General features: G+C 65.4%; 1 protein-coding gene across 6 annotated transcripts in view; it reads right to left on the reverse strand.

Annotated features, from left to right (window-relative positions):
- Window positions 1-1,027: 1,027 nt before the first annotated feature.
- The window catches only part of LOC119103634 (oxidation resistance protein 1), a 55,254-nt gene continuing 42,120 nt past the window's right edge, over window positions 1,028-14,161 (reverse strand). For all 6 annotated transcript variants that reach the window (XM_037227237.1, XM_037227238.1, XM_037227239.1 and 3 more), the window contains 4 exons: window positions 6,280-6,436; window positions 3,942-4,063; window positions 2,762-2,931; window positions 1,028-1,216 (listed from right to left, as the gene is read on the reverse strand). In XM_037227237.1, coding sequence (XP_037083132.1) covers window positions 1,081-1,216; window positions 2,762-2,931; window positions 3,942-4,063; window positions 6,280-6,436 — 585 coding nt within the window. In that variant the 3' untranslated portion in view covers window positions 1,028-1,080. The remainder of the gene's footprint in view (window positions 1,217-2,761; window positions 2,932-3,941; window positions 4,064-6,279; window positions 6,437-14,161) is intronic.

The raw sequence follows: 14,161 nt of genomic DNA on the forward strand, positions 1-14,161 counted from the left end.
AGTTGAGCGCGCCCCGAGGCAAGTTACCTCGTTGTCCAACGGCCGTCACGGAAATGCATCAGTCACCGGCGCTCAACACAGTCTCACGATCACCAATAGAGTGCTTAAGTTGGAATGACGCAACTCAACGAATGCATCGTAGGCGAAATGGAGAGAGCGCGCGCGCGCGCGCACGGTCATTGGCTAGGATTAGCCAGGAATGCATGGCAGGGACGGTAGGACCGCCTCCGGGCGCGTTGACGGGGTGAAGCGACGCGGGCCGCGGCCAGGCCCGGCCCGGCCCGCCGGTCAGCGCCGGAGCCCACAATCTCAGCCCACCGAGCCCGGCGGCCACGCACCACGTACCCACAGGTACTCGGGAGAAGGGGGGGGGGGGGGGGGAGCAGGACGGGCTAGCACAGACGACACCGAGTGGACCACTAGCGCGTCCTAACGACAGACTGAGGAGTTACGACGCTGCGGGGCGCGCGGCGGTGGTGACGCGTGGTGGCCGGCGCTGGCAGCCTACCGCTCCTCGCTCTATCACAGTGCGCCTACAGGCGGCCAACAATAGCGGACTACCAGTGCACATGCAACCGCGCACTTACAAAATAGCGGTCCGGGGCCGGGTGGAGCCTGCGCCACGCTCACCACGCGCCCCGCTCCCGCGTAGACAAAATAGACTCTGACTGCGCGCCTCGCGTCGGCTGGCGGCCGCCGGCGCGCGCCAGCACTGAGCGGGGCGGGGCCAGCACCCACACACGCACACGTTTGTACAGAAAAGATCACAAGGCATCTAGGACACGAGGCGCTACCGACAAGAACGCGCGGCGAGTAGAGGCGGCGGAGGTGGCGGTGACGGTGACGGTGGCGGTGGCGGTGGCGGCGGCGGACGCGGCAGCGGCAGCGGCGGCGGCGGCGGCGGTGGCGGCGGTGGCGGCGGCGGCGGCGGCGGCGGCGGCGGCGGCGGCGGCGGCGGCGGCGGCGGCGGCGGCGGCGGCGGCGGCGGCGGCGGCGGCGGCGGCGGCGGCGGCGGCGGCGGCGGCGGCGGCGGCAGCGGCGGCGGAGGCGGCGGCGGCAGCGGCGGTGGTGGCAGGGCGTTCACGTCAACGCCCAGAGCTCGATGGCGCGGATAGTGAAGTCCTCGCCGCAGGTGAGGGGTTCGTTCCGGTAGGTGAGGCAGCACTGCGTGCGGCCGCGGTACAGGTCTCCGTCCAGGTACAGGCCGTAGTGGCCGCTGCCGGGAGAGGGAGGACGCCGTCAGTGCGACCGACGCCACGGACACGGCGGCGTCCCGCTCTCGCCGCTACGACGGCGGCGGCGCCCGGTTCGACACGTGCGTCGCGGACCACACAGCCGGTGTCCGGACCGACGGATGGGCGAGGGGACATGCCCCTGCCGGTGGTGGCACCGCCGCGGCCACCCAGGCGCATACCCGGTCAAGGTCCACACGACACGACACGTAAATTCGGCCGCTGATGCTTCATCGCGCATACAGCTTAGTGTCCTTGACACAGCATAATGGCGCCGAGAAACCTGCAACCTAATTTCCTTTATTTCCGAGCGAAGCAGTCCCCTCGGTCACGCCCGCGGCGGAAGAGCGGTGCAGTCCGACCAGCCGCCGATCGCATCTGCTGCGTCTATCCGGGCCCCACATATCCATCGGCCGATGCAACAGACGTGTTGGCAGCGTGCGGCCTGACCGCGCCATCCGTCTCCGGCTGACGCTTGTTACAGCGCCGCGCCGACGCCGTACACGAGCCGGCCCGTGCAGGGTCTTTGTTGTGGCGGTGGCGCAGACACCGAGAGCGCCGTCTCCTTCAGCTCGACTGGCACGTCCGCCTGGCCGGCCCCGGGACCGAACGTCGCTCACAGACAGGAACACCTGTCAGTCTACGGCGCAGTGCGGAATGCATAAATTAATTGAATTAAAGAGGCCCATTGCTCCTGCTTTTTTACATTATTTACAAGACAAGAGCAGGCTTACAATCTGGCGGCACCACCATGTTAATACCGCAAGGCTCTGCCATTATTTCTGTAAAATTTGAAGTTCCGAATTTTCTTCCTTAAAACAGCAATTCTGGTCTAATTCTTGAACGGCGCTATCATTTATAGCACCGGTGTGCCAGGTGCCAGTCGGTTGGCCCGCGCTGCGCCTGCGCGGCCCGGAGATGTGCCAGCGACGGTGACCTCTCAAAATTCTCCTTCGCCAGGGCCTGGGCCGCCAAGCGCCGGCCGCCGGCTGGGCGGCAGTTGGCGGTCGGCGCCCACTCTAAGCTGGCCGCCGCGCCGTCGCGCTGTGACCCAGCCAGCAATCGTAAGCAGAGGCGCACGCGGAGGGAGGGCTAACTAATCCCGGGAAAGCGTGCATACGGTATGCTCGCAATACCAGGCCAAGGCCACCCGGACGCTGTTTACAGCGCCCACTTGCGGACGCCGACTACTACCGAAATGCGTTTACTAACGACGTTATTACGTTACCCGATTAATTGTGACGTCGTATTGCAATCTTCTGTTTGAGAAGAACACAGCTGCTGCCTGCATAAGTACTAAATGACACAAATCCAGCCGTATACAAAAGCTGGACAGCTCGAATGGTAGGGGGGAGGGACTTGCCAGAAAACAAAGCCGTCGACATGCTACACAATGTTGTCAGGGGTCAGCCGACCGGAAGACTACGGAAGCCACAGAACCCTCCTCTACAGACTATCAGCAGGTGGCGGCGGGGGCCGGGCCACCGCCCGCCGTCTGGGGGGCAGGCAACGCCGAGCAGGTAACTCACTCTCCGGAGCCGAACTCCAGGCCGTCGGGCGAGCCGCGCGCGAAGTACAGGTTCTCGCCGCTCCAGCCATACGTGCGGAACTGCTCGTAGAAGGTGAAGAGGAACGTCTCGCCGGTGCCGTAGTAGTGCTCGCTCATGTGGATGGTGGTCGAGCAGAGGGCGCCAAATACCTGCCAGACGAGAGCGGACGGGTGACGGCGCCGCACCGGGGTCAAAGCTCAGCACAGCCGAACATGCCGCTCGAGCATCCGTCACGGCTCCGATGACGGCCACGGCGGGGCGCGGCACCTTCGCATGTCAGAGGTCACGACGTGTACGGACTTACGCCGACGTCACGGTCTGGCGTACGGGGGTCGCAACACCGCAAGAATGGGCCACCGTGAACTACCAGCACACCAGCCACCGAACGGAGTCAGGCATCGCGCGCCGGCTGCTGTCACAGGACGCGGCCAACAGTAGACGGGCGGCGTAGCGGCGCCTGGCACACACACGCGCACACGGCGCGGTTGCCAGGGTGCCATCGTTATAATCGTATCGCGCTGCCGCCGCTGCGAGGCGATGCTTTCACCGATTCGTTGCATCAGCGGCGGGAGAAGAAGCATCCGGGCTGAACCTTGGGGAACGTGCCAGGCGTGGGCGCCACTAACACCCTGAACACCTCTCTCCAACTGGCCGTGACTGCGGCATCCGGTGATTCGCGGTCAATCAACCCTCCCTCCCGGACAGAAGGTGGACGGTGGAAAGAGGAAGGGTCGCGGGAGCCGACAGCGCGCCAGACAGCTCACTACGATGTCACGCCGAACCAAGCCCGGTCGGGCTGGGACGCGCCGACCTCCCGGTGGGGCGAGGCCGGTGGGGTCGAGGACCGACAGCTGGGGTCCAGCAGGCTTCCCGAAAGGAGGCTGACCCCGGCGACCCGGACGCCGACCGGCCGCGCTCGGGCGGCGCGCCATGACAACTGCCCGATCAGGATGAGCGACTGCCACTGTCCGCAGTGACTAGAGCATCTGGCACCGGCCGTGCAGCCGTGCGGTGCTTAACGGCCGCTTCTCTCCCGAACGACCCGGCTCAGGGGCCGTCCCGCCTGTCTTTAACACGGCTTACCACCCGGGTGCGGGCCAGGTGGGGAATGTGACGCCCCGCGGCGGCGGACGTCGCCGAGGTCGCCCAGGCCACTCACGTGATCGTTGGTGTCCTGGACGAACAGAATCATGGGGCACTCGTAGGCCGACGTCTTGCGGTACAGCGACTTCAGGCTGAAGCCGTGCTCTGACGAGCTGAAGATCAGCGACCACGGATGCCCTGCCGAGCGAGGAGACGTCATCAGCCGGCGCCGGCTGGTTGTTACGCGGGACAGCCTCTGCCCAGACCACAGACGCCTACCAAGACAGCTAAATGTGCAAATCCCCCATGAAGCCAAACAAGTTCTTAGTATCGGATTACGCCAAGTCACTGGCATGCACAACAAAGCCTACGCTTTCATTTCCAAAAAGTATAATTGGAATGTAAAAATACACTGTCAGATGGGACGACCAGCTGCACTCGCTCTGAGAAGCCTTCAACCGCCGCAGCCGGTTTAAGTACGCAGCCACAGCAATTCATGCTCCGTTCCTCTAGCTGGCCTGGAGCGGCCCATCCTCGGATGAGCTGGATCCCAGGCAGCCCCCGTCCCTTCCGTGCAGCTCACGGTCATCAGCTACAACTTAAATCACGAAGTCAGCCGGCGGGGCTGTTTTTAGTCACGTGCTGTTGCCTCCAGTAGCATGCAGTAACACGAGAGCTCGCTGTCAGCCACAGTTCGCCCGCCTCCACCGAGCCGGCACGGCCGACAGCCAGCGTCAGCCGGCTGCGGCGCACAGAGCGCGCCGGCCCGCGGTGGAGGCCTCCCTCTGGCCGCAATATCCCCAGTGCGCCGCTCTCGCAGCTCGGTGCCGTGCTCGGTGAGAGGCACGGGGCACGGCGACGGACCGCGCCCCGCCAGCCACCCGCCGCCCTGGCTCGCCTCGCCGCGCCGGCGCGACGCCGGAGCGATGCGGGCGCGCGCGCGACCCGGGCATGGCTGGGTACGGAGCCGGAGCCGGAGCCGGAGCCGGAGCCGGCACTCGCAGGTGTTCATCGATCGGTGGGAACTGACACCACATGGAAGCTATTTTCACATCCGCCGGCGAGTATTTGACTCACCTGGCAGATCACGACCATTTCATGTGCAAAACCTTTAACTTTCCCTCGAATGCGATTTAAGAATACAGAACCAGCAGCATTCGTCTCCAACCTTCAAGAGAAGCCAACGTGTTACCAACAATATACAAGAAGCGGACATGGGAAGGGGTACTTGCGAGCCTAGCAAGTAACCATTGCTACCCGCCGGCCGTTGTACGTCCTCAGCCACGAACACAAAGCGGTCCTCAATCTATCAGCTGTTTGGCTAGCAGCTAGTGCTGCTATAAACATGTCGGCTTCTGTAGCAGCATGCTGACCAGCGGACCGAGGACGACTGAAGACTGAGGACATCCCACGCGCTGATGGAAGCTGAGAGCAAACAATTCACCGCACTGGCCGACCAAGAAAAATCAGGACCGCTGTACCGAGTCATCAAAAACACCAAAGCCGAAGAAATGGACAAAAACATGATAGTAAACTAAACCGTCAACGGAACAAAAATAAAATGGAAATCTCTCATCGGTCAAGGTCACCAGAGCTGTAGGGTAACACCTAACGCGTAGAACGGTTCCGAGCGCTTCCAGGGGGCCCACAGAGCGTCCGCAACTGCGCTCGCGTCAGACAACGAGTGGGGGAGACGCATAAGGATACTTCCTATCCCCTGATCTATGACGTCAGGCAGCGCACGCGAGGCGCGCGCCGTCGGCCGCAGGCGGTGCTGCGTTATTCATCCTCTGGCGCCGCCGCCTCTCGGTGGTTTTTGTTGCCCTCCGGCCATCCGCCCCGAAAGTTCCCGATACCCACCCTGAGTCAAAGGTTCCCTAACTCTGAGAGACCAAGAGACTCTGTTCCCTCTCCTCGAGGATCACGTGCCCCCCCCCCCCAAACACACACCCACTTGTTGCTTCGCTGAGGAGACGCAACGACCCTGTCGTCGCATTAGCTTCAGGCTTTAGATCATAGCGACGCCCCGCCCGGATACGAGGCACGCCTACAGTGAGCCGCCCCCCCCCCCCCCTTCCGCCCCCGGCACGGCGGGACGCCGCGGCTGTCCCCCGATTGGCCTCGGCGCCGGCAAGTTTCCCGCCCGCGACCCTGAGTGGCGCGCGTTCGCGTGCGCCGGCGCGCGGGTCGGACCGCTGACCTCCAGCGGCGCCCTCTGTTCCGGTGCCGCCTGCCGCCGGCATCCGCATGCCTCCGATCCTTCTGCTGCGAGCGGCAGCTCGGCCGCGGCGCCGCCACCGTCGCCGCCGAACGGGCCACTGCTGCGAGCGGCAGCTCGGCCGCGCCGCCAACACTGTCACCGCCGAGCGGGCCACTGCCGAGCCGGGTGCCCTCCGCCCGACAGCACGACTCACCCTCCACCCGTGGCGGTAGCTTCTTGCACAGACTCTTGCGGATCTCGTCGGTGAGCAGCTCCGACTTGCCGACCAGGTCCGGCACGAACTCCATGTCCATGGAGGTCATCGAGTTGGAGCAGAGCGCGCGGCGCAGCTCCTCCGACATGGCGCTCATCTGAGGGTAGGTCAGCCGGGGTCACGGCCAGGTCAGATCACGGCCGCCACGGGTCACGGCCGGTTTCGGTGGCGGCAGGCCAATGCCAGGCGGACAGCGTTCACGTGGGTTTGGCTGGTCATGAGTCAAATGCATACGTCTGACAGCACCAAAAGCCCGCAACAAGGCCGTCATGCATACGATAGTACCGATTCCCCATCAAAGATGCTGTTTAGGTTGGGCGTTCGTGGTACGTAGTGATCAGAATCTTTGATCAGCCCGATGTGGAGAACATGAGACAACGTTATGGCGCTACCGGTACCGAATTTGGAGGAGCATGGGTGTTGCAGCCGCCACTGGAGCAGGCCTTTAATCGGATAACACGCCAGTAGCTAGCACAGCGGTACAGGTAGCGAACAGCGAGGTGCGACACGGACGCGTCTGCACAGCCAGCCAACACATCCAACACACGGCGACCGCGCCGACGGGCACGTATCGGACGGCCGCCTCCGAAACCCGGCCACAGAGCGACGCTGCAGACTGGACGCAGACCAGGGCCGTGGCCGGCCGTCTGGCAACGTCGCCCGGCGGGCCCGGCCGCCGGGCCAGCCGGGCTCCCAGCTGGCGCCGGTAGAAAGTGGCGTCGGAGCTGCACCATCCGCGGGAGCTGCTTTCGCCTGGCGCTCTCGACCAGCCGCCGCACGCGCCGCCGCGCTCACCAGGTGACGTAACCCGAGCGCGTTACGTCACGCCGCCGGGCACAAGCACGTGTCGGCGCAACGGCCACCAGCATCCCTCCGCTGTCCTGGGCGCGGGTAGAACGGCAGACCCTCTGCTATCTCGGCCGCCGGCATAACGGCAGACCCCCGGCTGTCTCGGCCGCCGGCAGACTGGCAGACCCTCGGCTGTCTCGGCCCCCGGCAGACCGGCAGACCCTCAGCTGTCTCGGCCGCCGGCAGACCGGTAGACCCTCGGCTGTCTCGGCCGCCAGCAGAACGGCAGCATTCGGCTGTCTCCGCTGTCGACAGGCGGACCCTAAGCTGTCCCAAACATCGACAGGCCTGCGGCACTGCGCGAGCTGACGACAGGCCGACAGGCATCACCTGAACGCCCCGACAAGGATCAACGCCGGCAGCTCCACACGGTCGAGTCCTCGGGCTGACGAGGGCCGACGAGCACACCCTGAATGCTTGACAGCGCCCACAGAGGAGCAAACAACGCGAGTCCCCAAGCCGTCCGGTGTGGTGACAGATATGGCAAGCCGCCGGCGCGTCTGAGTCAACGACTACGCTGTCTCGGCCGGCCGCCGCACGCGGTGGCGCGTGTGGCGGCGTGTCTGGCGATGGGCCTCTGCCGCCAGCTCCGGGTGTCTGGCGGCGGGCCTCCCCGCCGGCTCCGGGTGTCTGGCACCGGGCCCCTCCCGTCAGCTCCGGGTGTCTGCCGACGGACCTCTCCCGCCAGCTCCGGTTGTCTGGCGGCGGGCCCCTCCCGCCAGCTTCGGGTGTCTGGCGACGGACCTCCCCCGCCAGCTCCGGGTGTCTGGCACCGGGCCCCTCCCGCCAGCTCCGGGTGTCTGGCGACGGACCTCTCCCGCCAGCTCTGGTTGTCTGGCGACGGGCCTCTCCCGCCAGCTCCGAACGTCTGGCGCCGGGCCTCTCTCCGAGAGTCGCATAGCACTGGCGAGTACTGCGTTTGCATTCGGCTTAGCCGCCGTACACAGGCTGCTGAGCCGGCCGTCGGCAGCGGGGATCAGCCAGCCGACCGCCAGCCGGCCGAGCCGGCGCGGCACGCACGTGCGCCGCTCTGACGTCACGCGCCGGCCACACGGCGCCGCCACGTGCCGTCCGCCGCGCCACGAGGCGCCGTCCACGGCCGCTGACCCGCCGGTCAGGGGCGAGGTCACGGTCAAGCGCACGGTCACCAAGTCTAGCCTGCCACTCTTACATCAGACACGGCGGGACTCTGCCGCGCCGTCGAGGCGAGGCCCTGTGGCGCGCCTGCCGTGCCGTGAGCACACCTCGGGGCCCCGGCGAGCCGGGGCCGAGCGCCGCCGCCGTCGGGGGCGGCACGTCCGGCGGCGCCTTGCCTCCCTTTCTCAAGTTTCTCCCTCAGCGTGGAAACGGTGCCTCAAACCGCACCGAGGCCAGATTCGAATCGTTTCGGAAATCGCAGACCGTGACGACATAACCAGTTCAAACTTGTGCTGGTCGGCCAGCGTGAAACATCCCGCAGTCGTGGGAAACACCACAATGGACTGCTTAATGTTGGCGTCAACTTGCTGGTTCGGAACCCACTGGCGACCATGCCCGTGCCACTACAGTTTATCCCTTGACAGGTCAAACTGGAGTGAGTGAGGTAGACCATAAAAACAAAACCTGTTTCAGGAGAAACCAGTCTAGTACCTCGAAGGAATGCCGAAAGCCGCGCGGAGGAAGATCTGGCGGCAAAGGGCTGCAGCAAACATGCGCAAGAACAAAATGAGCGAGGTCGGAAAGTGCTTGAACAAAAAAAAAAATGCGTGAACAGGAACGAAGTCGACACATGACAATGGCACCAGAAACGCGAAAGCAAACAATATATAACATTACGACGTCTGTAAAGCGCGCGTTCCTGGCTGACCACCGCAAGAAAAGCATCCGCTTAATCGGCGAGCTGCATACCGCTTACACTCGATGCGGTTGTCACGGCCGGCAGGACGCTTGCATCTGTCACTGCGCTAACCGGCTAGCAGGCGCGCCGGGCGCCGCCGCTCGGCCTTGGCTAGCTCGCCGCCGCCACGCTCCAGCCTGAGCGGACGGCACCAGCCGCCAGTGCGCGGCGCCACACTCCCGGCCGGCCGACGCCGCAGCGGCCAGCCGTCAAGACCCGGCCACCGCCTGTCGTGTCAGAAAACACGGCGGCCGGCTCTGGCCTGCACTGACCCCCACAGCCGCAATCACCCGACCCTATACTGTTACGGCTCCCGCCCCACGCTGTCACGGCGGCGAGATCTGATCGACTGCGTGACTCGGCGTGACTGCGTGACTCGGTGTGACTGCGTGCTCCGCGTGACTCGGCTTGACCCACTGGCAGCAGCGTCCGTCCGCAGGGCGGTGTACTGAGGTAACCGGCGACATGGCGCTCGGCGGCCGGTCGCTGCCGGCCTTGGAGCAGTCTGATGATCGGGAGAGGGCTCCGCACTTCCTGCTGCCGGGGCCGAGACCAAGGGCGGTACGGCGGCGCTGCGTCCGGTTCACACGTCCCGGCATCGGCATCGGCATCGGCAGCGGCGCGCGTTCCCGACGGGACGCCGGTCCGGCTGCCGGCGGCGGAAGCTGGTCCGTCCGGGACCGGCACCGGCGGTGGACACCGGACGGCCCCGCCTCCGCCGGCGGTGGACGTGCCCGGCCCGACAGGAATGCTCCAGCCGCCGGCAGCCACGGCCCTGAACCCAGGCGAAGAGGCCGGCTGCGGCCGCTGCGGGGAGGCGAACAGACGGGGGGAGGGGGGGGGGAGGACACAGGGATCTGTCCGCCGCCTCCGATCCAGACGTCTCTCGGGGGCGGCCGGGCAGCGCTGCCGCACCGTCGGCCGACACAGCCTAGCCTTCGGCGCTGGACTGCCTAACCAACGACGGATACCTGAGAAGACTCACGCGAAGTAGCTCGTACGGTCAACACCGACGCAGTGTTCGCAGAGGTAGATTCACAACAAAGACAAAGACTTGACTGAACAGACCAGCAAGAACACATGGCGCTGGCACGTCCGGGTCGAAGGCAGTGCGGAGCCCTGTGCATGCTTTGCCAGTTACCATGCACAGACAGACGCGTAATTCACAAGACCTCAGCTGGTAACAAACGAAGCTTGTATACGAGCGCTGGGAGAGCCGGTGGCCTCGCCGCCAACGCAATACCAAGCGGACAGTCCAGTCCGGTCTTTGTCCACCGAGTTCAGGCTGCTGCACTGTCAGCATCCGAACAAGCCCTCCCGCAGCGCGGCCGTCCCGGGCGAGCGTCGGTTGCTCGTGCCAGGCCGACAGCGGGCTCAGACGGGCACGGCCGGCGGGCGCCGGGCGGCGCCACCGGCTCGCAACGGCCCCAGCCCGTTCGACCGAGGTCGGCGGAGGTCGGGCCGGGCCGCGCCAGGTCACGACTTCGTGGTAATGGGGCGCGGCCGGCCTCGGCTCCGCGTAGGTCGGCCGGGCCGGGCCGCAGCGCGCCCAGCACGGCAGGCCTGACCAGCCGCTGCGGCCGCCGTTCGGGCCGCGGACCGGGACCGACTGAAAGCAGGCCTGACCGACCGCCACGGCCGCCGCCCGGGCCGAGGACCCGGACCGACCGAAAGCAGGCCTGACCGGTCGCTACGGCCGCCGCCCGAGCCGCGGGCCGGGACCGACTGAAAGCAGGCCTGACCGGTCGCTACGGCCGCCGCCCGAGCCGCGGACCCGGACCGACTGAAAGCAGGCCTGACCGGCCGCTGCGGCCGCCACCCGGGCCGGGACCGACCGACGCTGACCACGGACAACAGGCGGGGACCAAACCGGGCCGGCCCGCCACTTGGTCTTCGCTCGCCGTCCGATGCCAGCTACATCGTTCATAGGACGCCGTCGGCAGGCGGGGATCGAACTGCCAGTCTGCCCTGGTCAAAAACGGGACAGATCCCGGCACGCCTGCGGCGTCCCGGGGCTGCTCAGCCTGGCCGGCCGGCTGGCGAGCGCACCGGCGAGCCTCTGGCCCGAGTCTTCGGTCGGCCCGGTGACGCCGGCGACTGGCACCGGCACAACGGCCGGGGAGATTAGACCGGCCGGCCGACCACCGACGTCCGCCGGCCTGCTGGACAGCGGCCGGCGAACGCTCCCATGCCGACGGCAGCGCCGAAGGCCGCGGTCGTCGGCAACCACCGCAGCCAGCTTTGTGCGGCGGCTCTAACGCTACGGGCTCGGGTCCGCTGGCACCAGCTCAGTGCCTGTGTGAACCGCAGCCAGTGTTGTCGCTTCATCGGGCTTGAGCGGCCGTCGGCTCCAGCAGCCGAGGGTCGCCAGGCGTCCGTGTCCATGTGAGAGCGGCAAGCACCATCTGTCGGCCGTTCTCAGCCCGTCCTCGGACGCCGGCCGGCCCGGTCAGGCCACAATCAGCGTCCACAGTCGGCCGCGCCGGACCGCTTTCATCACGCTCAACTCGGCCGCGGAGAAAGGGACGAGAACAACGCCGGCACGCCGCGAGTTCTCCCGGCCTGAACAGGCACGCGCGACGGGGCGACGCCACGCAGATACACCGCTCCATACAACGGGCAGTTAGGACGCACACGTCCATATGCAAGATGGTCAGCCATGGCCAAAGGCATAACAAGGAATCCGTCGGAATTTCCAGAATTTCGGTCTTGACAGGCGGCGTTTCGGCCTGAGTCCTCCGTCTAGATGTGTACGCGCATGGAACAAAACACGCCGTAAAAAGGAGGACAAGAACGTGCACTAGGCACCGTCTGGAGCCCGAGCCGCCGCCGGAGCCCATCTGCTGAGGCAGGCAAGACACCGTACAGCGAGGCCGGCCGGACCGCCGCCGCCCACCGAAGTGTGTCAGGCAAACAGCCGGGCACCGGAGAAATCGGGCGGACCGTGCGCGGCGGCACGTGCGAGACGGCAGCGGCGTCGGCACACCGGCCGCCAATAGACACCGTCACGGGGCCAGCCCGCACTGACAGCAGACGTGGCAAAACACGCCGCCGTCGGCCGCCACCGCGCGGGAAACGGCGCCGTCACGGCGCGTACGCATGGAGGCGGCGGCATACGCCGACTGAGGTCTAGCAACGAGTCAACCACCAGCCTTGTGGAATAGTCCTAACCTTCAAGAAACAATAACGCCATACCTCCCCCCCCCCCCCCCCCCCCCACCCCACCCCCCCCGCCCCCCCCCCCCCCCCCCCCCCCCCCCCCCCCCCCCCCCACCACATACACTGACGATCAACTGCAGATGCTTACGGACCAGTGACGGCCTTGTAACGAGCTCTGGGCCCACACACCTGAAAAGGGCGGCGTAATCGGGCTGACCAGCCCAGCCAGACGGCGGGATTACGACAGCCGCCTGACAATAGCAGTACGGGCAGCAGGCTGGACGCCGCTGGTAAGCTAACTACCGCATCCACGTTGGAGATTCGAAGTCATTTGCACAATGCTTGATAAAAGACGGTCTTAGTATCGTGAAAAATGGCGTCACGTACCGCAGTGCTCCTGACCACTTCACTACACGCATGCATCAGCCCGGCTATATCCACACATACGCATCTGTATTTATATGTACCTATATACATGCATATATCTAAGTATATTACATATTGCAATTACAGATTACGTTGCGCATTCATACCAAACGCTTAGCTATAAAGCATGTATGCCAATTTTGTTGCGTGAATTGCTGGCTTGCTGTTACAACGTATCGGAACGGTGGAACGAATTCTGATAATCAAACGAGGAATAACACAGAATTTTCAAGCGCCAACCTCACAGGACCCGCTCATGGTGAGGCTGTCATGGAACAGCTGTCAGCTGAGCATCCCTGTTCATATTGTTCATTTATGATAAGCACATTTCAGTTATATCCAGTGACGATTTTCTTAAAAGTTGTGTTCACAAAGCGCGCTCATTTCCACGCAAACCTTCACACACGTTAAACCCGTCTGGCTTTCTGGGTTATTTCCGCGCTGCACAACAGGCCTACGCTCTATTACCGGCTGCCGCCGGCGGAGTGACGGCGGCGCTTTTGCGGCGCGCACGGTGCGCTCTGGTGCGCACTTCCAGCCACGTCAGCGGCGCGGCCGGCGACAGCACGGCCGACCCGGCCCGTCACCGCTGCCTGACCGCCGTTGTTGGAGCGGGCCGGGCTGGCCGGGCGCGGCAGCACCGCCGGCCGCGCGCCAGCCGGCCGGCGGTGTGTATGACGACAGACGGCGGCAGCGGAACGCAGCCGCCACCCTCTCCCGGCCGTCTCCACACAGAGCATGGCGCCTCCCAACAGCGGAGTGAGGAGGGGCCCGACACTGGCGCCCCGTCCGCGCACGACTCGCTCCACCGCCCGGCGGACAGTGCTCCGTGCCGGCGGCGGGCGGCACCATACCGCCCTACTTCCGGCGTAAACCACCGAGTGCAGAACCGAACCGTCGTGCGCTTCACACTCTCAGCTGGCTTCCCAGCCTCAACACACGCCAGGCACTCCGACCCTGGTGACCATGGCAGCCGCACCTATTGCCAAACAGCTCGAAGACTGTTCCGAGCAGCAGTAGAGCTCGGCACAGGCGCGGTCGACCCGTTCACACTCTGCGCAGACGACGGGGAAGGGCGGCGGACGAGCAGACATCCCCTGACAGGTGACAGGAGGCCCGACACCCACAGCTGTTGACGGGAGATCACCAGACAACGCCGGTGAGAGGAGACCAACACCTTGCGCTGGTGACAGGAGACGGGCACTCAGCGCTGGTGACAAGAGACCGACACCTTGTGCTGGTGACAGGAGACGGGCACCCAGCGCTGGTGACAAGAGACTGACACCTTGTGCTGGTGACAGGAGACGGACACCCAACGCTGGTGACAAGAGACCGGTACCTTGTGCTGGTGACAGGAGACGGGCACCCAGCGCTGGTGACGAGAGGCCGACACCTTGCGCTGGTGACTGGAGACTGACACCTAGCGCTGATGACAGGAGAGGGGCACCCAGCGTTGTTGACAGGAGACGGCCCCCAGCGCTGGTGATGAAGGAGGGTCACCCAGCGCTGGTG

Source organism: Pollicipes pollicipes, unplaced genomic scaffold (assembly GCF_011947565.3).
Source record: "Pollicipes pollicipes isolate AB1234 unplaced genomic scaffold, Ppol_2.1 Scaffold_5724;HRSCAF=6776_pilon_pilon_pilon, whole genome shotgun sequence".
Taxonomy (NCBI): Eukaryota; Metazoa; Arthropoda; class Thecostraca; order Pollicipedomorpha; family Pollicipedidae; genus Pollicipes; species Pollicipes pollicipes.